The 26,123-nt window shown below is 42.1% G+C and overlaps 2 protein-coding genes and 1 long non-coding RNA gene across 4 annotated transcripts in view; 1 reads left to right on the top strand and 2 right to left on the bottom strand.

Annotated features, from left to right (window-relative positions):
• LOC129047412 (uncharacterized) overlaps positions 1 to 18,100 on the bottom strand; it is a 28,894-nt gene extending 10,794 nt beyond the window's left edge. The window contains exons 1-3 of the mRNA XM_054523476.2: positions 17,993 to 18,100; positions 3,648 to 4,000; positions 2,086 to 2,267 (exon numbers count right to left, since the gene is read on the bottom strand). Coding sequence (XP_054379451.2) covers positions 2,086 to 2,267; positions 3,648 to 4,000; positions 17,993 to 18,100 — 643 coding nt within the window. The remainder of the gene's footprint in view (positions 1 to 2,085; positions 2,268 to 3,647; positions 4,001 to 17,992) is intronic.
• A 517-nt stretch (positions 18,101 to 18,617) lies between these two features.
• On the bottom strand, positions 18,618 to 19,972 carry LOC129048434 (uncharacterized). The gene is made up of 3 exons (XR_008510776.2): positions 19,882 to 19,972; positions 18,877 to 18,958; positions 18,618 to 18,691 (listed from the first exon to the last, which is right to left on the bottom strand). It is a non-coding gene; the product is annotated as an uncharacterized LOC129048434 (long non-coding RNA).
• A 4,850-nt stretch (positions 19,973 to 24,822) lies between these two features.
• LOC129048433 (cyclin-Y-like protein 2) overlaps positions 24,823 to 26,123 on the top strand; it is a 35,389-nt gene continuing 34,088 nt past the window's right edge. Inside the window, exon 1 of one of the 2 annotated variants that reach the window (XM_054523238.2) lies at positions 24,823 to 25,384. In XM_054523238.2, coding sequence (XP_054379213.1) covers positions 25,162 to 25,384 — 223 coding nt within the window. In that variant the 5' untranslated portion in view covers positions 24,823 to 25,161. The remainder of the gene's footprint in view (positions 25,385 to 26,123) is intronic. The other variant, XM_063727537.1, reaches the window with a different exon arrangement.

Raw genomic sequence — 26,123 nt, 5'->3', positions numbered from 1 at the left:
TAACATTTTTTCCATTGTTACTTACATACATGTGGTGTGTTACTCCCCTTCATGCCAAATATTTTCTTATGCCACCTACCAACCGCAGAGCTATCAGATTAATTTTGAAGACTTCAGTATGTTTCAAAGACAAGGTATCTGACCAATTCTTATGCAATTGTTTTTTTGTTTTTAGATCTCAAGTTATAGTGTTAAACGCATAACATTTTTTCACTACATTCAAATTACACAAAGCTTTTGGCTCAGAAAATGCTTAATCAGCATTTGATTACAGAAAGTTAATAAGCTAATATACAGAAAGTTAATAAGGTAACATACAGAAAGCTCAGTTGCTAACTTATCCCATTGCCAGGCCTTTAATTTGGATGGCCACAGTTGACACTCATGAAACTCACCACTGATGTGGTGCTGGCTGTGTCCTTCCTGCCGATGTTGTGTGGGTATCATCCACACGGAGACCTCGATCTTCGGTGGAGTGGCTCCTGGTTTTCTCCCCACTGGACATATCCAGCTCTCCTCCCTTCATCTCCTCTTCCAAGATAACAAGTGTGTTGTTTCACCTCTTTCTCCCTACAAAGCCAGACGGCTTACAAAGCAGGGGCTGTTTCATGTACATCTGACTTTCTGACTCAGGTCTGTGTGTGTGCATCTGCATGTGCCTGTGAATATGTGTGCGCATATGTGCATTCATGTGTATATGTGTGCCTGTATGTGTGTCTGTGCATGTGTGCCTGTGTACCAAGAACCCTGAGGTCAGTGGCTGAGTATGAGGAACTTGAAGCTCTTACAAGTACTTTGAATACGGAAAGACACATTTGTGCCACATAGGTGCGTTAGTCCTTTGCAGTTGCCTAACAGTCCATTTTATTTGAATGCTAATGTTTGTGATTGTGCAGTGGATTCACAGAATGACAGAGTCGGTGCCTCCCCAGCATCATTGCTCTACATGCATGACATTATCCAGTGTGCGCACATGTGGGCTGCTAGAGTATTTAGAGTAAACTGGGAGTTCATGGAAACCTGGCTGCTCCCAGAAGCACTCAGCACAGCCTAACATGACATAAAGTGTTACAATTAATAAAGAAATTAAGCAAAGCTACTGCATACAAGATCATTATCAACCAGATTACTATATACAATTATGAACACAAAGAAATGAAACAACAAAAATCAAACTAGACAACAAGAACCTAGGACAAAAATAAGCCAATAAAGAGCTAACTTCCTGATTTTAACAATAAGTCCTTCAATTTAATATAAGGAAAAAAATCCCTAAAGAAAAATTAACAAAATAAGAAGAGTACATGAAGAAAAGTAAGGCACAGAGGCCAATAAACATTTTCTAAACTCTACCTCACATGAAACAGGTTACAGCAAGAGGATCTCTACAGGGCAGGAGTCCAGAAACACTGAAAATCAATCACCTCAACTTCTTTCTTCTTTTTTTTTTTTTTGAGAAGAAGTTTCGTTCTGGTTGCTCAGGCTGGAGTGCAATGGGGCGATCTCGGCTCACTGCAACATCCACCTCCGGGTTCAAGCGATTCTCATGCCTCAGCCTCCCGAGTAGCTGGGATTACAGGTGTCTGCCACCACGCCCTGCTAATTTTTGTATTTTTAGTATAGATGGGGGTTTCACTATGTTGGCCAGGCTGGTCTGGAACTCCTGACCTTCAGGTGATCCACCCACCTTGGCATCCCAAAGTGTTGGGATTACAGGCATAAGCCAACGTGCCCGGCATCTCAACTTCTTTCTCAAGAATCAAGAAAGAAAAATCAAGTGCAAAGAATACAGGATGAAGGCAATAATAAAGATAACAAACATCAATGAAATGGAAAAAAAATACAACAGAAATAAACCAAGGCTAAAAGTTGTTTTTATAAACAACATAGTTAATAAACCACTAGCAAAACTGATTAAGGAAAAAAGATTAAAGAACACAAGAGACCAATATCAGAATCAAAACCACAGCCTACATAACAGTATTATAACAAGATAATCAGAGAATTTTGTGAAATTCTCTACGGAAGGCCGAGACTCCTGCCTGTCCTTCCTCTGCCGCCAGCACCCCAGACTCCCGGACTCACCGTCGGCTGGGTTGCCGTCTCCTCCTTTCAGAGCTGGACGCCACAGGTTCCGGGCTTCTTGGGCTCTGGGAGGACGCGCAGCGGAAGGCGAGGTCGCTGTATGAGGCCGCTCCAAAGTCGCCTCGCGCTGTTGCTGCCTCACTGCCTCCAGCCTCCAGCATCCAGGGAGAGTGCAGGCAAAACTGATTAAGGAAAAAAGATTAAAGAACACAAGTGACCAGTATCAGAATCAAAACAAAAACTCTACATAACAGTATTATAACAAGATAATCAGAGAATTTTGTGAAATACATATGATCCAAAGTCTGACAACAGAGATCGCAATACATGCTGAAAACCCAACTTACTAAAACTGGCACAAAAATAGCATAAAATAAGAACACTCCTATGTATATTAAACAAAATTAATTAACTATTTTAAAAAATCCAACAAATCAACAATAATTTTCCACAAGGAAAACACCAGGATCAGACTTTGAAAATGTTCCAAATATTTAAGGAAGAAAAAAATATTGACACTGCTCACTCTCTCTCAAAGAGAAAGAAGAAAGGGATGGTTTTTCAATTTGTTTCGTGAAGCCAGCATTACATTAATACACAATCTGATCAGACAATAAAAAACCCAGAAATAATAGATGTTGTTTCACAGACACAGATACAAATATTCTAAGAAAAATATTGTTACATGAACTAAACCAAGCAAGAAATTAAAAATGAAATTAAATAACAGAGACCAGAGTAGGAAACAACAACCTACAAAAGAAATGAACCAATAAAGGACTAATCTCTAAAGTGTCTTTAAAAATGCTTCACATCAATATAGGAAAAACACAAATGACCCAAGACAAAAAGAACACTATGAAGGAAAAAAAAGGGGGGTGCATGGGCGAGTAAATATTTGCTAAGCCGTACTTTGAAGAGGGTTATTTCCAGTTCCAGATGAGAGATACCCACAGGCAGCCCGGAGGGTGGGACCCCAGGGGACAGGACCCCCAGAAGGTGACAGAGGTCCTGGCAGTGGGGGACCTGGGGCCGAAGGTGACTCCCATCCTTTTCCCAGGCTGCCGCTCAAGGCTCCTGCCGCTCCCGGGCTCCAGCGCCCTCTCACTGGGTCCTGATCAGGGCTCCCTTTCTCACCCCGGGTCAGGCACAAGGCCCGGACCCCAGTCCCAAAAGAAACGGAGGCTCCAGGGCTTCCACGGAGGAGAGAAGGGGAGGGCTCCTCTCCGACCCAGGCTCCTCCAGCGCCCACCCCAGCGGGCTCTGAGAGGGCGAGGAGGAGGTCGGGGACTAGGTTCAAGACGCACTGGGCCCCGGATTCAAGAAGGAAACGGGCTCCTGAGACGCCTGTGCATCACAGGGGTCCTGGCTCGGCCTGGGATGGGGCTCGGGGAGGGTCAGATGGTCTGCCAGGCTCCCAGCCTGAGGCCGCCCTCCCGGGCGCGCAACCCCCGCCCCCGCCGCTGGGGCCCTCCTGCCTTTCCCCGCACGTCGCCCCCCGGGAGGCCGAGACTCCTGCCTGTCCTTCCTCTGCCGCCGGTATCCCAGACTCCCGGACTCACGCGCGGCTGGGTTGCTGTTTCCTCCTTTCAGCGCTGGACCCCACAGGTTCCAGGCTTCTTGGGCTCTGGGAGGAGGCGCAGCGGAAGGCGAGGTCGCTATATGAGGCAGCTCCAAAGTCGCCTCGCGCTGTTGCTGCCTCACTGCCTCCAGCCTCCAGCATCCGGAGAGAGTGCAGGCAGGCGGCACCCAGTTCTCTTCCTTCTCCTCCTGCCCACGGCGGAGCAGCCTCCAGCATCCAGGGAGAGTGCAGGCACGTGGTGCCTGGCCCTCTTCCTTCTCCTCCTGCCCAGGGCGGAGCAGTACAAACCACGCTGCCTGGAGCAGAGTGAAATGAGGAAAGTCCACGGAGAAACTATTTATAATGACTCTTATTTAACTAGATATCCTGTAAGGCATGTTCGGATTGGATGAGAGCCACTGTGCGAAACAACTCTGATTGGATAATATGACCCAATCAGGGCTTGCTGAAATGTTCCTTCTCGTCCTATCAGAACCAGGGTATAGATGCTGGGGTGGGGCAGGAGCCAGCACCCCCACCAGAATCGGGAGCTATGGGCGCACACGGGAGATGGCTTTGTGGCCACTTCGCCTTTGGCTTTGCCTCCTGCCATGCTCCGCAGGCCCGGAGAATGTGGCCCCAGACTGAAATGAGGAGAAGGTGGCCCCGCCGAGGGTGAGTCTGGGGAGGCTGGAGAGGGGGCTGTGAGGGGGCGCCCGGGCAGGAGTCTCGGCCACCGCTGGGAGCAGCATATTCAGTGTGTAATGTGAATAACAGGCAAAATAGGTCTTAATTTTTTGTATTATTAGTGACAAAGACTTCCGGTCAACCGCAGGCCGCTAGAAGTTATGCTCTGGGGGAGTCGACAGTTAAACTTGGTTTTTTGACTGTGGGGGGTTAGCATCCATATCCTCCACATTGTTCAAGGGTCAGGTGTATTTTAGAGCACTGGCGTGAATCACTTTGGGTCCCACTTGTTGAAAATAGGCATTGACATTTGGAGGCGCCTCCTTGTAGCGAGCAGGTACTACTTATCTCTCTCTTCCACGTACTGACCTTTCGCCAGCTTCTGTGGAACCCTGTTTCCTGGAGTTTACTTACATTCTTTAGTCAATTCTTCTCTAATTCTTCTGAAAGTGGATTTGGAGGAAGGGAAGAGAAACCTGCAGTCTTGGCTGTGTCCAGGTTTTGGTTCTGATTCTTGTGTGCGGTCCACATTCAGATTGCGGTCCTTAATGAAATCCGTGGCTTCAACTCTCCTTCCATGCCAGCGTCACCCAATCGTGTATAGTTAATCTCGAACTCTCTTTGCACCACAGACTCCCATCTCCAGGTGTTTAACAGGAATTGGATACTGAGCATGTGATATTTTTCCCTAAACCTGAATATATCTTCTTTTTTCCTGTTTCCCCGTGTGCTTGTCCCCTGCCCAACCACCAGCACCACAAACCTAGACGCCTAAAATTCATCCACCTCTTTTGTAATGGCACCCAACCACATACAGTCCTTTTAAATGTCTCAGTTCTGTATTTGGAAAATTACACATTTTAACTGTCGTTTCACTTCATTGCCTTTCCGTTACTCTAGGCCCTCGTGATTTCTTCATTGTTGGACTAATGAGCTATGAGTGTTTATCCTCCTAGTCCTGCGTACTCCTTAAAACCTCAGGCAGAATATGGAAATTAAACTCGTGGGCATTCAAGGACACCCCCACGATTTTCAGGATAAAGTCTGTATGGCTTAGCTTAATGCCCAGCGACTTTCACATTCCTCTGTTGATAATTTCAATCTCTTGAAATTCTCTCGAACAAAAATAACTAACACTTGTTAACAACTTGGTGTTTCCAGGAAATACTTTAAGCGATTAAAGTCATAATTAAAGTAACATATGCAAAAACCCTATCTGTACTCCTTTTATACTTAAAGTTTTGTTTAAACGTAACCCTGTTTACTTGTTTATGTGTTGTCTATGGCTGCTCTCATGCTGCAGAGGTCGAGTAGAATATGGAACAGATAATGTGGACCACAGCTCCAAACATGTTTACTATTTTGCCATTTTCAGGAAAAGTTTGCTGGATGACTCCTAATCTAGTTGAATGTCTGTGTTACTAGTACAGGGAGATCCTTGCCAGCCAATGTCAGATAAACAAGTTGATTTTTTGGACAATTTGTCATATACATACAAGCACATTTCCAGTTTTTGTAACTATTAACGATTTATTTTCCCAATTAGTTTGCTCCCTGTAACTTTGAGTGGCTCAACTATTCATCCTGTTTTGATTTCTTCATACCATTTACCCTCCTTCCAGATTATTTAATCAGGTGTTTTTATATTATACCTCAGCAGGGTTCTGAGCTTCTTGTTTGTTCACATGTCTCTATGACCCTCTTTGTTGTTTCATAAATGGGTTGATGATATGGAAAATGTACATATTCATGGAAATAGCATTTGCTCCAAGTGACAAAACTATTTATAAAATGAGGATCGTAATTATGTGTGCTATTTGAATTCTGTACATGTATATTTCTGTCCTTGGATTGGAGGTAGAAAAGGGGTGGATTTTGGCTTCAGGCATGGTTATTTCCTCAGAATCCTAAGATTAGTGGCTCTAGGCATGGGGCTGTAGGATGAATATCCCAAGGTGACAGTCATTGTTGATCCTTAGACCTTATTCTCATTGGGATTTTTAATAAGTGTACTAATATTTTAAGAGCTGTATTAGTTATAAGAAGAAATAGAATCAATTTTTATTTTAAAATGTTTCAATTTGAAATAATTATATACTTCAGAAAAATTGAAATAATATTAACAGTATTTCTGCATACCCTTCATCTATCCCTAATGTTAATGTTTAGCATAATCATAGAACAATTATTAAAGGTGAAAAACTCATAGCGAGTCAGTACAGTCAACTAAACTTCAGAGCGCATCTGAATTCTCCCTCCAGTACCCATTTTCTGTCCTCATTGCATGTAGTTCTCATTTTTCGTCAGCCTCCTCCAGTTTGCATAATTTTCTCATTATTTCTTTTGTATTCATGGCCTTGATACTTTTTAAGAATTATATTTATTCGAAATATTTTGTAGACTGCACCTCCATTTGGGTTTGTGGAATGTTTTGTCATGAAGTAACCTTCCATCTAATCATGAGGAAACATCAGACAAACCCAAATGAAGGTACAGTCTATGAAATAAATACGATTCATGTGGCAGGAATGTCACAGAAGTAATGTTACATACTTCTCAGGGCATTTTATCAGATGGTACGTGATGTTGCCATTACTGGTGATGTTAATCTTGGTACAGTGGTGGCTGCCAAGTATTTTTCCCTTTTTAGCTGAAATGTATCTTACGGGGAGACATTTAGAGATATACAAATATCCTGTTTGATATTGTATTCTCCCCCATTACTCCTAGGACCCATGAGTAGATTTTTACCTACAGCAGTTATTATGGTGGAGGTTGCCTAATGATTTCTTTCCATCATTCCTTCTGCATTTATTTGGAAGGTTCTAGTAAGAAACAGCTGTTGCTTCTACACCACTTATTTATTCAATTATTTATATTATTATGGACTCATGGCTGTTTAGTATATTCTTTGGATTATGATCCAATGCTAATATTATTTATTTTGTTTTCAGGTTGTCTCAACTGTTGGGGTGATCAGACCCAACACCAGGCCACGGGGGCTACTAAGTCTGGCGGAGTCAAAGGAATGAAAAAAGACAAGTTAAGAGAGAAACTGGGACCATGTGGCCAAAGCTAGTGTGGGGGCTGCAAAGGCCCTGAGCTCTGGGAGCCCACGCTATTTATTGATGATCAAACAAAGAAACAGGTAGTGAAGATGTGGGGGTTGAAAGCAAGTGGTATATCAAGTGAATGAGCTACAGCTGTGACGGTTTAGCATTTTCTTTGAAACATGGCTGCTTGAGATAAAGGGAGTGCTAGAAGCAAGGAGTCAGCAAGTCTAGACACATTCCAAAGGCCACGAGGGGTTTTAATCCTGGACCCCGGACATGTTCCAAGCCCTGCCTCAGCTTCTCTCCCAACACTCAGCTTTTCTCCCAACACTCAACATTGGCCATTGAGAGCCCCTTCAGGTTGGCACCTGTTTCCTTTTGATGTGCCTTCATCATTTTTGAGTTCTTCCTTATTTTTGGCACCACAAAGTGTTCCAGGCTTATCATGCGTCTTCCCTGACCTCAGCCCTGAAATTAACCCTATTTCTAGGGAGCCCTGGTTCATCATTAACTGGAGAACGGCAGTAGAAACCATGATCTGAGCACTAGGTGTGCTCATTAGCACTGGAATGTCATTTACTCTAGGATCTCTCCATTGACAGAGCTAAGAACTCTATGTTGGTGTACTCACACATGCATTGACATTTGTCTGTACCTGTCTGACTGTGTACCTACCTACCTACTTATAAAAACTATGAGTTCTTACTGTTGCCTTTGATTCCACTCTAACACCACTGAATTTATTCTAGCTTTTCCTTCTTTGTAACTTCTAACAGTGAGAAAATTGGCTTTTATTTTCCAAAATATGTTCACTTGTTTGTTTGTTTGTTCCTGGTGTGTGTGTGTGTGTGTGTGTGTGTGTGTGTGTAGTAGATTGAGAATTGTGAAACCATATGCTTGTTGAGAAATAAATTTACTAATTAGAAAATAGTATTTGTGGGACTTTTTTTTGTCTTTAGCTTTCAACAATGAAAATAGAGTTTTCCAAAGTTACTTAGGCTAGTTATGTTCTTCCCCACCTCTTTCTGTGTGCTCATATTATTAAATTTCCTTTTATTAGATTCCCATTTCATTAGGTTCCTTTTTATCCTTTTTAGATATTTTATGCACAAATGAGCAGATAACATGTATAATTTTCAATATCCCCATCTCATTATATGAAGTGTAGCTTATACCACGTGTGTATATATATATATATATACACACACATTCTCGCTCTGTGTTTTGCATTTTTTCTTTCCACTTAACAATATAGCCTATATTTTAGAACACATTTAAACTTACTTTCATCTTAGCATGCTGTGATAGCAGTTTCATTATTTTTCAGCCATAGAATTTTGTCTATAAAATATTCACTTCAGAAATGTAAAAGTAAAGCATCAACATTAACAGAAACATTGTCTTTTTAAGGTTTTTCTTTTTTTTTCTTTTCTTTTCTTTTTTTTTTTTTGAGATGGAGTCTCATGCTGTCGCCCAGACTGGAGTGCATTGGCATGATCTCCACTCACTGCAACCTCTGCCTCCTGGGTTCAAGCCGTTCTCCTGCCTCAGCTTCCCCGAGTAGCTGGGACTACAGGCATGTGCCACCACACCCGGCTAATTTTTGTATTTTTAGTAGAGACAGAATTTCACCATGTTGGCCAGGCTGGTCTCGAACTTCTGACCTCAGGTCATCCGCCCACCTTGCCCTCCCAAAGTGTTGGGATTACAGGCATGAGCCACCACGCCCGGCCGAGGTTTTGCTTCTTAAAACTTAACATTCTGGGGTCACTCAGGTATTTTCCCACTGTAGACTTCTGTTAAAGTAGTATAAATTTTTGGTAGTAATTTAAATGTCTTTATTTATAAATGCACATTTATGTTTCATTTCTAGCTGGTTGCACTGTTTGATGAGCAAGATCTACATCATGGAGGTGATGACACCAGTGCCAGCTCCATGCATACCCAGAGCCTAGAGAGATTTACTAGTGCTAGTGAGCTTGGCACCAACAATGTCTCAGCCTTTCAGTCTGATCAAGCAGCAAGTGAAATTGAGGTCACATCTTCAGTACTTCATGCAAGTAAGTGAAAGCTCTTTCTTCTCTGCATACTTCATCTTTTTTTTTTTTTTTTTTTTTTTGAGACGGAGTCTTGCTCTATTGCCCACACTGGAGTGTAGTGGTGCAATCTCAGCTCACTGCCACCTCTGCCTCCCAGGTTCAAGCGATTCTCCCTGCCACAGCCTCCTGAGTTGCTGGGCAGCTGCCCCCATGCCCAGCTATTTTTTGGATATTTTTAGTACAGATGGGGTTTCGCCGTGTTGGGTAGGCTGGTCTCGAACTCCTGACCTCAGATGATCTGCCCACCTTGGCCTCCCAAAGTGTTGGGATTACAGGCAGGAGCCACTGCACCTGACCACTTCATCTTCATTTGAAGGATACAAAGTTTTGTCATCCATTCTTGCTTCTGTGAATGCAAGGAATTCATTCCTTGAACAGAGAATAGAATTCATGACCTGTTTTTATCCAGAATTCAGTTTAGAACCTTGGCAAATGTCTTTCAAGAGAAGTAGGCATATTAAAATCACATTTTAATAAATTAAACTTACTTTAGTCAACTTTTCATGGCAGGGCAGGGTCCATCAAGGCAGGGGGATAGAGAAATATTTAAACACTGGTATGGCCCAAGTCCCAACCAGTTTTAGTATATGTGCTGCTGAAGTGAGCACCCAAGTCCCAACCAATCTGAATGAATCGTTCTACCATATCCAGCCAATATTAATATTATTCATAATAAAATCTTAATAAATGAAAGTACAGTAAATAAAAAATGAATATAAAATACCTAAACATAAATGTGTCTTAAAACACTAGTTGAGGGTTCTAAACATACCAAAAGTAACTGTTTCAAGACGCTTTAAAGCATTGCAATTTGTACAACCAAAAGGAAATACATCCTAAGGAAAAAAATGAATTGCCAAACAAGGACCCTAAAACTGTTTGTTGTTGGCATTGTTCATCTTCAATTTGTAGATCAGTATTATAGGATGAAGGAGATGAGGAGAAATAATACTTTAATTCTGTCATTCCTGTTGTCATTGAGGACCTAGGATTCTTAGTATAGGAGAAAGGGGATACAGATAGAAGTTACAGAGTAATAAACAACTACTTTATAGTCCTCAATTTGTATAGGACAAGTCATCATGGATTCATGATTTTTTTTTCTTTACAACCTACACTTTATTGATTTTATAGCACGAAATTAGAATGGAGAAGATTAAAAACTTAAAGACATTGAACTGTCCCAGAATGATAACTTTAGAACTTGAATGAATTCAGAAATCTGAAAATTTAATGAATTTAAGTTATATTGTGGAAATTTCAAATTGCTTTAGAACTGGACTTAGTCCACATCTTTCAATATATCAGTGTGTTGTGGTTTCACAGACCTACAATAATACACGGAAATATTTGATACTTACAGGTTGCTATTTGTAGATTTTCTTCTTGTTATTTGGTTTGAAAGTGCATATGTTACTGCACTTTCATGCAACTAATATGATGGTTATTGGTCATCAGTAATAATTTATTGAGCTCATGACTGATGCAAAGCATTGTGCTAGGAGTTATGGTGGATACACAGAGGTTTAGAACTATGATCCTGGCTATAAGGAGCTTGCTATCCAGTTAGGTAGGACTGATGGGAGTTCCCCCCTTGAACCTTTGCACATTTTTCACTGAGAATTTACTGATCACCTAAAGTATATCCCAAAAACCGCTATACATTTTCTGTGTACTAACTCATGTAATCATCAAAATAAATAGTCTGAAAAGGAAACTGAAACTCAGAGGCATAATTTAACTTGATTCATGTCATGATATGTTTTAACTCTCAGAAAAAAGAGAACCCAGAAGGAAGGAGAACTCCTGTATGTATTCACAGAAAAAAGCACGAATCAAGGACCAACTTAGTAAGGCAGCATTTCTCATATCCAGTCTATATGCTGGAAATAACAATTTTTTTATAAAAAGAGATCAGAGTTCCTTGGAGAAATGCCTGAATTTAGGTCTGGACAGAAGATGTATGAGATGATTCTGGATCATTCTGACATATCATAAAATAAGGATGCTATGAAACATAACTAGGGTATATCAGGGGGCCTAGGAGATGACACGATGCTCCTACTGTCCAAAAACAGGACAATTGGAACTTCAATTGGTATACTAACAGCAATAAATGCATGGATTTGTAATTATAATAAATAAGTTTACAAGCAAGAAAAAGGCTGCCAGTGATCCAATTTATTATTTGGAAAGCTGATAAGGGAATAATTCATCTATTCTGCATTTCCTGTGTGGGTGGTGTCACTGGATAACTAACAGATCAAGGGGAAGTTACTTTTTATGTAAGTATTTCAGCTAATAAATGAAGGTGTAATGATAGCATTAGAATATTACTATTTTGCAACTCCTGGTGAAATAATAGATCTAGCGATTGATCATTGTATGAAAGGACAATAAAAATTGGGGACCCAGTTTACTATGCCAAAAGAAAAAAGTTAACCTGAAAGCTGAGTCATGCAAGAAGCCACCTTTCCTTGGCTTTGTAAGCAGTTACAGATAAAAGTTTAAACATTTCCACAGGTAGCTACCCTGTTCATCTTATCTAATCAAGTGCTGATTTATTGAGCATAAGATCAGTACATAATTGACTATTTCCCTACCTGCTCCTTTTGTCTTGCAATGTGAGGATCACCACACACTTCCTATTTCCTCTCTAGGTCACTTTTCCTTTTTAAATATTGAAGCCCTCAAAATCATCTTTGGAGAAAATCACAGACCACAGACTGTGTCTGTGATTCTGTGTTTATTTCTTCTGGGCATGTTCTTAACCTTGGCAAAATAAACTACTACATTGATTGAGACCTGGCTCGGATACTCTTTGGTTTTAGAATTGCTATGGTCTTAATGTATCCCTCAAAATGTATCCGTTAGAACTCTAATCCCTAAGACCGCACTGTTGGGAGCTGCAGCCTAATGGAGGTGTTTAGGTAAAAAAGCTACGTATTATTTGGAAAACTGATAAAGGAGAGAATAAATTATTTATCTATTCTGCATTTCCCATATGTGGATGGTATCTACTATCCTCTAGTAGGTGAGGGGGATGTTACTTTTTATATACATACAAAATAGTTACATCTTATATAAGTATAAAAAGAGCTTGAAGGATTCAGTTTCCTTTTTGTCACTCTTCTGTCATGTGAGCACATCACATCCATCCTCTCTCCCTTTCACCTGCCTCCATGTGAGGATGTAGTAGGAATGCCCTCTCCACAGGCCTCTTGATTTTGGACTTCCCAGCCTGCAGAACTGTGAGAGAATAAATTTCTGTTCTTTATGAGTTACCTAGGTTCAGGAACTCAGTTATAGCAACAGAATACTCCCAACTGGAGTTCTTCAGCACTCCCCAGTCCATCCCCTCACTAACCGCCCACCTGTCCAGTCTTATCTGCCTTTATATCAAAAGCCCACAGCTAACCCAGAGGGCTTCAGCCCTGCCCTGCCTGACTTCCTAGGAAGCCCCCCTCTCCACCCAGAACACTGTCTGATCAGAACACTGTCTGAAGGTTCTCTCTCACCATTTTAAAAAGAAATTTGTCTGACAGAGAGGTTCTGGTGAGGAGGCCAGCTCCCACATCAGAGGGAGATCGCAGTTTGGGCTGGACCAGGATAAAACCGTGCTGTCCCGGGGCTGGCCATCTGATAAGGGGCTCCAGAAAGTGCAGTGATGGACCCCTGGGAGGCTTTCTGCTCTCCTGTCTGCAGGTTCCTGGTGAAAGGACCTATTGGCCACTAGGGTGTCTGCATATGTGTTTGTATGTGTGTGTGTGTGTCTTTGTGTGTGTGTGACAGAGTGATGTGTGTGTTCTTGGCTTGATTGCTTTCAGCATGAAGCCCACTTTTTTGCTGAATGTATCTCATTGTTTCCTGAAACTCAGTGCCGTCAGCTGGTTCAAGGGTCCTGGGGCCTCACCATGTCATATTTGCACAAGCCTAGTGTCTGTGCAGACTGTATGCTGGAGTTCAGTTGTAAGACCCTTTTGATCCCTTATCCTGATCCTGTAATAGAAAAGCCATTTCATTCAATGGAACAGAAACCCAGATCTAATGGAGAGATGGTCTAATCTGCCATACATTGGAGCACTATCCAGTGATTTGGATTTTGTGGCATTGATGGAAATTTCCAGGTTCTCTAGGTGGTGGGCAGAGACCTCACTTTTTTAAGAAACTCCCCCACACCACCCCTGCCAATGAGGGCACTGCTTGAGGACATTCCTGTTAATGTTAAGTAGAAGAGATGGTTTCTTTTCTTTTCTTTTCTTTCTTTCTTTTTTTTTTTTTTTTGGAGAAGGAATTTTGTTTGGTCTTGTTACCTAGGCTAGAGAGCAATGGCCCGGTCTTGGCTCACTGCAACCTCTGCCTCCCAGTTTCAAGTGATTCTCCTGCCTCAGCCTCCCAAGTAGCTGGGATTACAGGGGCACACTCCCACGCCCAGCTACTTTTTTAATTTTTAGTAGAGACAAGGTTTCACCATGTCGGTCAGGCTGGTCTCGAATTCCTGACCTCAGGCAATCCACCTGCCTCAGCCTCCCAAAGTGCTGGGATTATAGGCATGAGCCACCATGCCTGGCCAAGAAATCGTTCCTTGATGTTGAATTTCAGGTAAGGAAGCCAGCTCCTGCATATCAGGGTGGCGGTGCTTGGGCTGAGACGGGTCTAGACAGCACTGTCTGAAAACGGGCTCAAGGAAGTACCTGTGAAAGGCCCCTGGGATGTTTTCTGCTCCCCTCTCTGCAAATGTCCTGGAGGGACATCCTGTCACTTTGGGGTATGTGTGTGTGTGTGTGTGTGTGTGTGTGTGTGTGTGTGTGTGTTCATCACTTGGTTTTGTTTGTTTTTGCTTTTCTTCATGAAATCTGCAGAGTTGCTCCAAAGTACCTTGTTGTTTTCTGAAAGCAGAGCCAATGACCACACTCCAGGGACTGAGTCCTCAAATCTGTGGTATTTGCTAAGGATGGGTGTATACCTGCAGACAGTGTGATGGGGTTCAGGGCCAAAGAACACTAGTTTCTGTGCCCTGTTTCTATGTTAAAAAGACATTTCATTCAACTGGATAACAGGGCAATCTGGTGGAGAAAAGGTCTACTCTGCCATAGGATGGGGCAGCAGCCTGCAGTTCAGAACGCTGGTGTGTGTCTGGAAATTTCCAGAGCCTCCAGTTGCTGGTAGAGGCCCAGAAGGTAGGGGGCATTTGTCTGCAGATCAAAGGTGAGGGTTCTGCTCACCCCATTATCTGGGCCATGTGTGCACTCTTGAGTTTGCAAGGTTGGATGTCCTGACTGACTGTGCCATAGGAGGGTATGAGACTGAGGGTGACAAAGCTATAGGCTGTGGGGATGACGTACATAGGGAGCTTCCCTGCTGCCTGTGGCAAGAGTAAGGAGTGAAATGCTTGGGGCTGGGAAGAGACAACAAAAGTCTACAGAATCTATTGTCCCCAGATCATCTCCCATCGTAGTCCAATCATGGCCTAACATCCTTAGCTACCAATTGCAGAGGAGACTCTGTGCATTTGTGTTCATGTGGCCTTGGATGTTGGCAAATTCAGACTGGTGCCCCAGGCATCTGTGCCTGTAACTGCAGTTTCAACAGGCTCAGGACTAGGCTAAAGGGCCTCCAAGCTTCCTCCAGTTTTCTGGCGCATGCATGTGCAATATACTCCCCTGGCCTGGGTCTTTCCTGCCTCTTCTTGCCAGTTGGGTCAGAGCTAGCTTATTAACCAGTGTTTTCTGAGATTTAATAGAACTGGCTCAGAGCAGTTGGAGACTTGAAAAGGGCTACGTGATAGTAATAGATTTTTAAAGATACATTATTATTTTAGAGTAGATTTGAGTGTACAGCAAAATGGAGTGCAGAGTCCAGAGTTCCCATATGCCCTCGATTCCTGTACACTCTTGGGTCACTCCACCAACAACCTCCTACACCAGAGTAGAATATTTATTATAGTCAGTGAACTTACATTGACACATCATCATCACCCAGAGCAATACTCTTGGTGGCACACATTCTAAGGGCTTGGAGAAATGTATAATGAGAATGAAATGTATAATGAATGTATCATTATAGCTGTTATGATATCCTGCAGTGTATTTTCATTGCTGTAATAATCTTGTGCTCTATTTATTTATCCTTTCTTTTCCTAACCATTGGAAACCACCAATCTTTTCACTCTCCATAGTTTTGCATTTTTCTGAATGTTATATACTTGGAATCATAGAGTAGATAACTTTCCAGATTGGCTTCTTTCAGTTAGTAATATGCATTTAGTGTGTAATACACAGTTAGTAATAGCTCATTTCTTTTCAGAGGTGATTAATATTTCATTTTCTAAATATATCACATTTGTATTTATCATTAAGCTACTTAAGGACATCTTGGTTCCTCCTAACTTTTGGCAGATATTTTAATAGCTGCTATAAACATCTGTGTGCAGGTTTTCGTGTGGACATAAGCTTTCTGGTCATTTGGATAAAGACCTAGGGAGTGCAACTGCTGGATCACATAGTAAGATTGTGTATAGTTTTGTAAGAAACTGCCCATATTAGGAGAGTCTTTATGATGGTAGAAGAGAACGTGTTCACATACTGAGAATCAATCCCATGAAGGAGGTAGAACTTGAAAATCCAGAAACAATGACATAACCATGAGAGCTGTTAAAAGATACAATTAGGCTCTTTGGAACATTAGGAAGTATATTTGAGCATTCAGAAATGCATAAACCAGGCAGCCCGAGACTGCAAACATCCCAGAGCTCCAACAGAGAGGCTTAGGGAGGGTGGGGGAAGGCTTTTATATGGTGAATATGGAAGAAAAAGAAAATACTTGATTGGGTAAAGTGCAGCAGTGGCCTCATTTGGAACATTACAGTGGAAAGTCTCTGGTTAGATGGTAGTTAGTGGTTTCTGATTGGTTAAGCTTAAGTTTCCTTTTATTATTTAATTGAGTCAAGTTTTGGTTTGTTGAAGGAGGAACTGAGCGTACTGGAACCACCTCAGCCTCATAGCCATCTGTTTATTTGATCATTTTTAACAGAGAAGATCCTTTTAAAAATATGTGTTGCCCCACCTGGAGTGCAGTGGTGTGATCACGGCTCACTACAGCCTCAACCTTCCAGGCTCAGGTGATCCTCCCACCTCAGTGCTCCCCACCCTGAGTGGCTGGGACTACAGGCATGTGCCACCGCACCACCACGCTCAGCTACTTATTTGTTTGTATTTGTTTTAGAGATGGGTTTCCCTAAGGTGCTTAGGCTTGTTTCAAAATCGTAGGCTGAAGTAGTCTGCCTGCATTGGTCTCCCCAGGTGCTGGAATTACAGGCCATGTAAATCTTTTATCTCAGATTTGCCTTGTGAGAAAAGGAGAGGTACTTTTTCTGACATGATGAGGCAGAGAAAGATGAGGTGGGTGCATCCTGTGCATATTATTTTCTTAGGTGATGAGAGGATGATCGGCTCTTGCCTAACGGGATATATTTTCTCCTTGAATGATATGGCAAGATATTCAGGTGAAAGAAGTAGAATGAAAGTTAGAGGAACATAGAAAAGATTGGTTATACATGTTGGGTTTCTGAAGAAATGATGTCATTGGAGAAACAAAAGTTTTATTGATTTTTGGAAATATTTAGGGCCAATTTGTTGTGTAAGTAATTTGAATTTATGATGACACTCTGACCACTTTTTGATATTTTTCTGGTTCAGCTGAGTGGTGTCATTGAGCCAACACAAAGTGCTGCTCATCCAGGGATGAGATTTTGCCAGAGAAAAGACAAGCATTGAGTCAGGGAGCTTAAAGTAATTATGACAAAGTGACTATCTAAAATTGCTTAGGTAGGAAAGAGATTGGATTTTTGTGTATTTGGTATTTGGGAGAAGAGGGATGTGGGTATGTACATGAGATGTGTTGTTTATTCTCTTAAGAGAGAAAATGAGGGGATTAATGGACTGTAGTTCTGGACAAGGTGGAAAACTCTTAAAGTGGAAGTATTGGTGCAAGTGCTGTGACAGGCTGGAATGGTGCAGTCAGTCCCTTCATCCATAAATCAGTAGAATGTTAGCAGTTCAGACTCAAACCTTGTAAAAAATAGGTGGAGAAAAGGAAGTCCCTCGCAGTAACTGGCACCATAATCAAGACAGAATGTTTCTAGAATAAATGGAGTCATCTGCTTTCAGCCCCAGGTTGTAGCTATTGTCTGCCCTGATGACATGTGATAATAATTTGTGATCCCAATGTCTTAAAATGGGGTCACTCATCTCCAGTAGAATTCAGTCCACAATGAAGTTGTCCCCTCATCCCCAAAGAGATAAACATATATGATTGGACTGAGATGATAACAACTACTGCTCCCTGGGATCATGAGAGACCTAAAACGAACTGATAGGAAGTGAAAGGTGGTTGAGAAAATGAGAATGGACCCATCTGCAGAGGATCATGAAACCAGCAAAGACAAGGTCTTGTCCAAGATGCCTTCAGAAGCTTTGTCCATGAGAACTCTAAGGACTTCTCCATACCTGGTGGCTGCTGCTGTGATCTCTGCCCAAAAGGAGCCTCTGACCAGTATCCGAAGGGCTTCTGGACCCACTGGACTCTTCTGGAGGTACATTGGTCTCCCGAGTCATTGTTGTGGTTTTTTATTCCCTTTACTACTGCCTGTGTGTAGAATGATATTGCCTAATGGATTATGTGAATAACTCTTGATACATGGTACATCTGAGCATATGTAATTGGCTGCCATGTCATTGTGAAACCTCACAGCTTCAGTCAGTGTCAGCACAGCTAGGCAGCTTGCACCTAACACAAATATCAGTGGGCATAGTCCACAGGCACCTAATGACTCAGGAACTTTTAACAGTCACTAAGAGTGTATCTGCAAGGAATAGTCCAACAACACATGGCTGGCCTGACCCAAGGTAACTATATGTCCAATCCAGGGTCATACTGAGTGGACATCTGCCAAACACAGGTCATTCCCCCTGCCTCCCATTGAGCGTTCAAAAGTGACTGGTGTAAGCAGACATGAGTGAGCTTATTCAACTCAGTATTTGCTTCTTCCGACGGGATCATACTCAGGATCTAGGTCATTGTGCCTTATTGGAGTCCTATACATTTCACTTGTAAATGATATTGGAAAATTAAATTACCATGTTGCTAGTCGTTCACAAAACATTTTTAAAAATTACATTCTAGAACCCGTATTAACATCCTGTGACCTGTAGAAAACAATAGAGAAATGTATTAGGCAAAAAGTTCTGGCAAAGACCAGCCTGATACTGGCCTGATTACTCAACCTCAGGCATTGGTCACATTAACTCACAGAGCTAACAAAAATAAAAAGTACTAGTCTTGTTACTCAAGACATTAGGAACTATCGATTTAGATAGATAAAAGATTTTACCTAACAAAATATTATAATGTCATCCTGAAGAATATGTCCATCTTCCAGAGAACCTAGGAGGTTATCATCACATCTGGAAAGCCTGACCAGGAATAACAGTGAAAGTTACATAGCTGCCTGAGTGCAGAAATATAATCTCTACTGAAAATAAGTTTTATACTAGGCACAAATTTCAAGACATCCATAGAATTTTTGCTCACAAAGTCAAATCACATGTACAAATTCCATATGGTTTAGAAGTTAATGGTGGTAAATTCATTATGCTTAAGGGAAGCGAAGTAGGACAAATGATTGGAACAGCAAATAACTCCAGGATTCATGATGAATTAATTGATAGAGCACAAAATATCCAAGACCTTCATGACTTATGCTGTGGATGGGTAACAGAAGTTGGATGAGACAATACCCAAAAGTGATTCCCAGGTTTACCTAAACTAAACAATGGAAGACTGTAGAAGTTGCCATTAAGATATCTCATGAATATGGAGGATTATTATTCACTTCTGATGGGACAGGACGTTATAGGGCACCTGAAAAAATTCTCATAAAAAACGACTTTTACAAAATGTCAAGTTATGATATCCAAGATGAAACCAACGAGTCACAACATTCACATAATATACTGTACAACCCTGATCTCTTGACTGTCATAAAATCTTTCTTACCTCTAAACCAAAGTTTCATTTAATAATTTAATTTTTCTCATTTGTTCTGTCCTCTCAGCTTAAGAAAATATCATTACAACCTTTTTTTGTATGTTTTCATATATGCTTGCAAAGGATTGTAAAATTTTATTGTGATTATTCTTGCTTTAAGCCAAAACTTCCCTAATCTTTCTTTAGAGATTGTGGAATGGCATGCTAGTTTCCTTTCCATATCCAATAGTTTCTTCTGTATTCATTACCCTAGCTATATGGTCATGTCTTTTGAACCTCCCCTACAGCTAGGTATGGTCTTGTGACTAAGTTTTAAGCCAATAATTTGTAAGCACTGTGCTATAAGTACCTTCTAAAAAACCTTCCTTCTTCTTTACTCCCTCTACCCTGTTGTCCGGAATGAAGATCCAATAGCTGGAGATCAGTAGTCATCCTAGGTAAAGCAGGCAACATGGTCTGTTAACTCCCTTACTGGAAGATAAGTTTTACAAGAATAAGAACCTTGTTTATGTTGGTCCAAGCAATAGCCCCAGAACTTACATACAGTGTGCGGCATGTTTGCTAAGGGCTCAGGTACTAAATAGGTATTGAATGAATGGATGAATTAGTTTACTTTGGAGCCATAAAGAAACAAGGTCTCAGCTTATTTCACAGAATCAAGCTCCTGATTAATTCAAATCACAGCACTCTAACTTATTTCTCTTTGCTCTCTCAGACTTGCCAATGTCATGGTAGGATAGGATTTTTCTTAATGTACTTCAATATTGTCTTCAACCAAAATGTTTTAAAATCTATTTTCATAACAATGCTTCCCAATATTTTCCTGTTTAGAGAGTTTAAAATTCTTCCATTTTTAAAGTCATGGATATCTGTGGGCTGGGTGCGGTGGCTCACGCCTGAAATCCCAGTACTTTGGGAGGTCGAGGCGGGCAGATCACGAGGTCAGGAGTTCAAGACCAGCCTGACCAACATGGTGAAACCCCGTCTCTACGAAAAATACAAAGATTAGCTGGACTTGGTGATGTGCACCTGTAATCCCAGCTACTCAGGAGGCTGAGGGCAGGAGAATCGCTTGAACCCAGGAGGCAGAGGTTGCAGTGAGCCGAGATTGTGCCACTGCACTCCAGCCTAGGGGACAGAGTGAGACTGTCTCAAAAAAATAAAAAGTAAAGTAAAGTCATGCAGAGTGTGTCTGTTGTTAAGTGCAGACACTATTTTGTAACTTTGAATAGACATCATCTCAAGTCTACAAAAATTATCCAAAATGGTATCTAATGATATTTCTAGGTCTTCAGATGCTATTAATGCAGATTGTAGCCACTAGGTCCTGAGGGTTTTACTAGATATTGGTTACTGAAACTGAACTTTCTTGAATTCTTTTTTTTTCCCACTGTGTTTTCCCACATTTCAACATATCACCTATTTTTGTCCTCGAACTTAAATATTTTCAACAAAATTAAATTACATATGAATCATCCCTTCTTCCCTGATTTTTAAAATTACCCATTGCTTCCTATGATGATGATTCTTCTGGTCCTTTTTGTACTGAACTTATGTTAGAGTTTGTAAATACTCACACATTTCGGAATTGCATATAATTTTCTTCTTCTTTTTTCCTCTTCCCCGAAAGTTGTCGTTACTATTTTTAACTCTTTGTGGGAAAAATTAAACCCATGTTTCACTTTTTTGATATACTTATTGGTAATTGAACTCCTTGGTTTACGCTCAAATTGCTTTTTCAGTTATCCACTTTTAGGGAAGACATTATTTGGGTTTTGTTTAGTATATCAAGCTTTTTTGTTGTTGTTGTTAGATGTATCAGGAACTGTAGACTTTTCTATACATAGTATCCTTTTTCCCACAGTAGTTTTTTGAAGTCTATTAAAATAAAGGTCATCAAAAGATCTCTTCCTAAACCTTTCCTCTACCAGAAATACCTCTGGAATGACGTGGTCCTTTCTCCTATCTTGCTTTTGTAGAAGTTCAAAGCTAATCTGCCCTGATCCGGATTGCATGCACTTGTGCCTTTTGGGGGCCCTTCTGCATTCGTTCTTCCTTCTCTTCTAAACTCAAAAATGTATTTTCTCGGTGGGCTCTTTCCCTTTAACATAGAAGTATACTCATCCTTTTTGTTGAATCTTGGAATAAAAGGCTTTCTTTACCATATTTACCCTTTAACTAATACCTACATCTCTCTTCTCAGCCAAATACTTGGAAAGAGAAGCCCTCAGTTTGTGTCATTGTTTTCTCACCTCCAGTTCAATACTTTACCCATTACCTGACATCCAGCTCACTCACACACACACAAGCCCAATAACTAAGTTACCATAGCCAATTTGTAGCTTTCCTGCCCTCCTGGCAACATTTGACTCTGTGCATTGAGATAATATATGTTGAGTACCTATTGACCAGGCACTGTGTTAGGTGCTGCTGTTATAGAAATGAAAAGCAGACATCATCTCCTTTCTAATGACTTACAGAGGCAGCCATTCCTGATTTATATGCAAGTCTCTTGACTCCCAGTGCTCACTTTGCCAAGCTTCACTTAATGCCGTGGAAATCACCCTATTCTCCAGGGTTTTTTTTCCTCCCAATTCTTCTTACTGTACACAACTTCTCAAGGTAATCACTTCCATGCCCACGGCTTCAGTTGCATTCTCTATTCTCTGAGGACAATAGAATTTTAAATGTTTTGTTTCATGTAGTAGCTTTATTTTATACAAGGTGCCTCATTTGCTATAGCCATAGATTCAGAATTGCTCCATGAAAGTAATAAATGAAAAATGGTGATATTATTAGCATGCAAATTTTAGAAAATTTCCCCAGTTATTCTTAATGGTTTGATTTAGTATGTGTGTTATTTTTGAAAACATATGTTGGGATGTCACAAATGGACTTAGCCTACAGAGATTTATATTCAACTTTTGACCATAGAATTCCATTTTATGTGACACTGAGAGTAAAAAACTATCTTTTCCTCCTTACCTATTTCACTTCCTACATTCTCTGCCAGGAGGAAGGCACTGCTACATACCCAGTCTTCCCCAGCAGAGCCTGAGCAGCTCTCTTTTCCCTCTACTTCCCCTCTTCTTTCACATCTCTTGACCACGCACTTCCTATTCCATCTCTGAAATGATCGGAAAACTTTTTCCTCCACTTTTGTCACTGCCACTGCCTTTATCATTATTCTTCTTTTAGAGAAAGTCTCTTAATTGGTCTTGTTACTTCCTTCAGTCTTTCCTTATTATACAGACCACTATACACACATCTGACAGAGACTCTTCACCTTTGTATGGTTCAATGACTCAAATTTTTGGAATAAAATTAAAGCCATCCCAGCATCAAATTTGGGGTCAAATAGAGGTGGGTCTGTATCCCAGGTTTATACCCTGTCCAGTAGTGTGGTCTCAGAAAACTGAACTCCTTAAGCCTTTATTTTTGTATCTGCCTATGAGCATTAAGGGTTAGGACTGTTTTGGCCTGCCATGGTGGCTCACGCCTGTAATCCCAGCACTTTGGGAGGCTGAGGCAGGTGGATCACGAGGTCAGGAGATCGAGACCCTCCTGGCTAACACGGTGAAACCCCATCTCTACTAAAAATAGAAAAAATAACCCGGTGTGGTGGCGGGCACCTGTAGTCCCGGCTACTCGGGAGGCTGAGAAAGGAGAATGGCGTGAACCTGGGAGGCGGAGCTTGCAGTGAGCCTAGATCGCGCCACTGCACTCCAGCCTGGGTGACAGAGCAAGACTCCGTCTAAAAAAAAAAAAAAATAAAAGTGAAAGGACTGTTTCACACATACAGTTACTGGCATGTAGAAGGGACTTAATCAATGTTGAATGAAGCGGAGGCATTTTAAAATCCACATCAAAAAAATGTTTTTCTTTTAAAAATGTGCTAATCTACTATGTCACTTTCCCTCCAAGCTTGACTTCTACCTTTACTTTCTGATATTGTTTGGGCATGTCCCCACTCGAATCTCATCTTGAATTGTAATCCCATAATACCCACTTGTTGAGGGAGGGACCCAGTGGGAGATGACTGGATCATGGGGACAGTTTTCCCCACGCTGTTCTCATGATAGTGAGTGAGTTCTCATGAGATCTGATGGTTTTATACGTGTTTGACAGTTGCTCCTTCACACGCTCACGCTGTCTGGCCTGCCACCATGTAAGAAGTGCCTGCTTCCTTTTCCACTGTGATTGTAGGTTTCCTGAGGCCTCCCCAGCCATGTAGAACATGAGTAAATTAAGCCTTTTTCCTTTATAAATTACTCAACCTTAGGTATTTCTTTATAGCAGTGTGAAAATGGACCAATACACTTTCTGACAATCACGCTTGAGTAATTGGGGAATTCATACTACCTGGGATCAAATCGTGGCCCCAGCCTGCACAGTCGTGTGACCTTGGGGAGATAACTTACCTCTCCATTTCAATGTCGTCTGTAAAACCTGTAAAATGAGATTGTTCTGAGGGTTAAATGAGCATAGCATAGTTAGAACACTGTCAGGCACATACTGATTGCCAGATGTTGAATATTCATCTTTACTGAATTAGGACTGTGGTACCCCACTTTACGGCTCTCTATTTTGTATGACAAAATCATGCTTAATGCTTTGTTAGTAAAAGAGAGAAAATCTGAAAGTCCTTGCCATGGAAGGAAGAAACAGGGGAGAAAAGGGAGTTGGTAAGTCTCAGCATTTCAGAACTTGGAGGGACAAGTTAGGTTTCTATTTTATGGAGAAGGAGGTGGAGGCAGGATGGGTCCTAAGGTGTGATTCAAGACACACAGCCATAACTCTTTATTGAGAGTAGAGCTAGGGCCCCAGGGACTGCTATGGTCAAGCTGCAGACAAAAACTCCACTCACTGGAAGACAGGAGAGGAGTATTTAGTTACAAAAGCAGTCAACAATTCAGGTGTATCTACATTGAGTCAGCAAATAAAAGTTGTTCAACTTGGTTGCTAATGGGACCCACTCTACTAACCGAGGGTTTGTATAGAACTCATAGAGGAAGATGGCTTCAAGTAAGGAAACACCTTATGCTTTTCTTAGGACTAAAAAGCTCAGGAAGCTGGTGATGAATGAAAATCTTAGTCCCACTGGCACTGCACGAGGGGCCAGGAGAGCAGCAGCAGCATAAGTCACAGGGTGGGGCAGGCCAGGCAGGGGCATTCTGAGCTGTAGGGGAGCGGTGGCAGCCAGAGTGGGGCATTGTGAGCTGTCAGGGAGGGCATTGTGAAGTGTAGGGCAGGGCATTGTGAGCCACAAGCCTGGGCTCCCACCTGGGCCAGTGGGCTTCCGTCTGTAGGTGACTACAGAAGGAGGAGGAGCTCCATCTGTTCTCTCTTCAGGCAGTTGTTGTGTCTCTCAGCGCTTGTTGGGTTCACAACCTATTAAATAAGCTCGCTGGTCTTCACCCTCCCAGACAAGTCAACTCAGGGGAGGCGGCAGGGCACGGGCCTTGGCCTGCAGCCCCAGCCGGGGCTGGGGCTGGGCTGTGAGGTGGGCAGGCGAGCAGCGGGCAAGACCATCTCTGCATGTGCAGCATAGCCTCGGCCTAGGGCAGCGGGAGTGTGTGGCCAAAGCTGTGAGCAGAGGCACAGGTGGTGACAGGAGTAGAGGCACCCCATGGGAAACATACTGACCTGTTGTGTGTGTCCCAAGGCCAGCCCCGAGTTGCACCAGCACGAGGGGTCGGTGTGTCACTGTGAGTCTGAGACCTATGAGGCAGCAGCTGGGGACCTGATAGCAGGAGTGCCTGTGGCTGCGGCTGTAGAGCCTGGTGAGGTGACTTTTGAAGCTGGTGAGGGCCTCCACATGTACCACATCTGTGAACGGGAGATGCCTGAAGGTAAGGAGGTGACAGGTGCCTTCTGCCCTCGGCACACTTCTGGCTGCTGCTATCCCCAGGGTCCTCTGGGAGGCATCCCCCACCTCAGGCTCCCTTCTGCCTGTAGCCAGCTATCCTAGGGCTCTCCAGGAACAAAACCTGGCTTGCCTTGCATTCCCACCCCTTAGTCTTTCCCCACAGAGTCCAGTTAGTTTATTGTTTCCTTCTCTCCAAAACTCCCAATTCTTGCTCCCTCATCTCATTCTCCCTTTCTGTCATGGGACCATTTATTTATGGCTGTTCTTGTCTGTAGCTCTGTTTAGTATCCTGTGGGACTTTGTTGAGGCTTCTTTGGAATATTCTCTTCCTTTTCTCAATAAAAACTCAAATATCCCAACTTTCCAGTACCCATCCCATTCTCTTTATACTTATCCAGATGGTACCTAAGTGAAGGGACCAGGTAAGTGCCTAATTGTTTCTTTTGTTAAAGTAGCCATATCTCAGGACAATTCATACTGAAATACTTGGGGATTTCTTATTTAAAATCAGAATGCAGGTTGCCATAGGAGAGACTATATGGGTTGCTTTAAGTCACCTTGATAGAAGCTGCTTAGTTTCTTCTAACTAATTTGAACACAGAAGGAAAGAAAATGCAGGGTGCTTAAAATAATTGGGAAAGGTGTGAAATGTCATGGCCAGGGCTGCAGAAAAATGGGTGTGGGGGGGGGGTTGCCCCAAAGGAGTTTACCTATGAGGCTCT

Source organism: Pongo abelii, chromosome 8, assembly GCF_028885655.2.
Source record: "Pongo abelii isolate AG06213 chromosome 8, NHGRI_mPonAbe1-v2.0_pri, whole genome shotgun sequence".
NCBI lineage: Eukaryota > Metazoa > Chordata > Mammalia > Primates > Hominidae > Pongo > Pongo abelii.
Note: the sequence above shows the minus strand (reverse complement) of the source record. Positions and strands in the feature narration are given on the sequence as shown.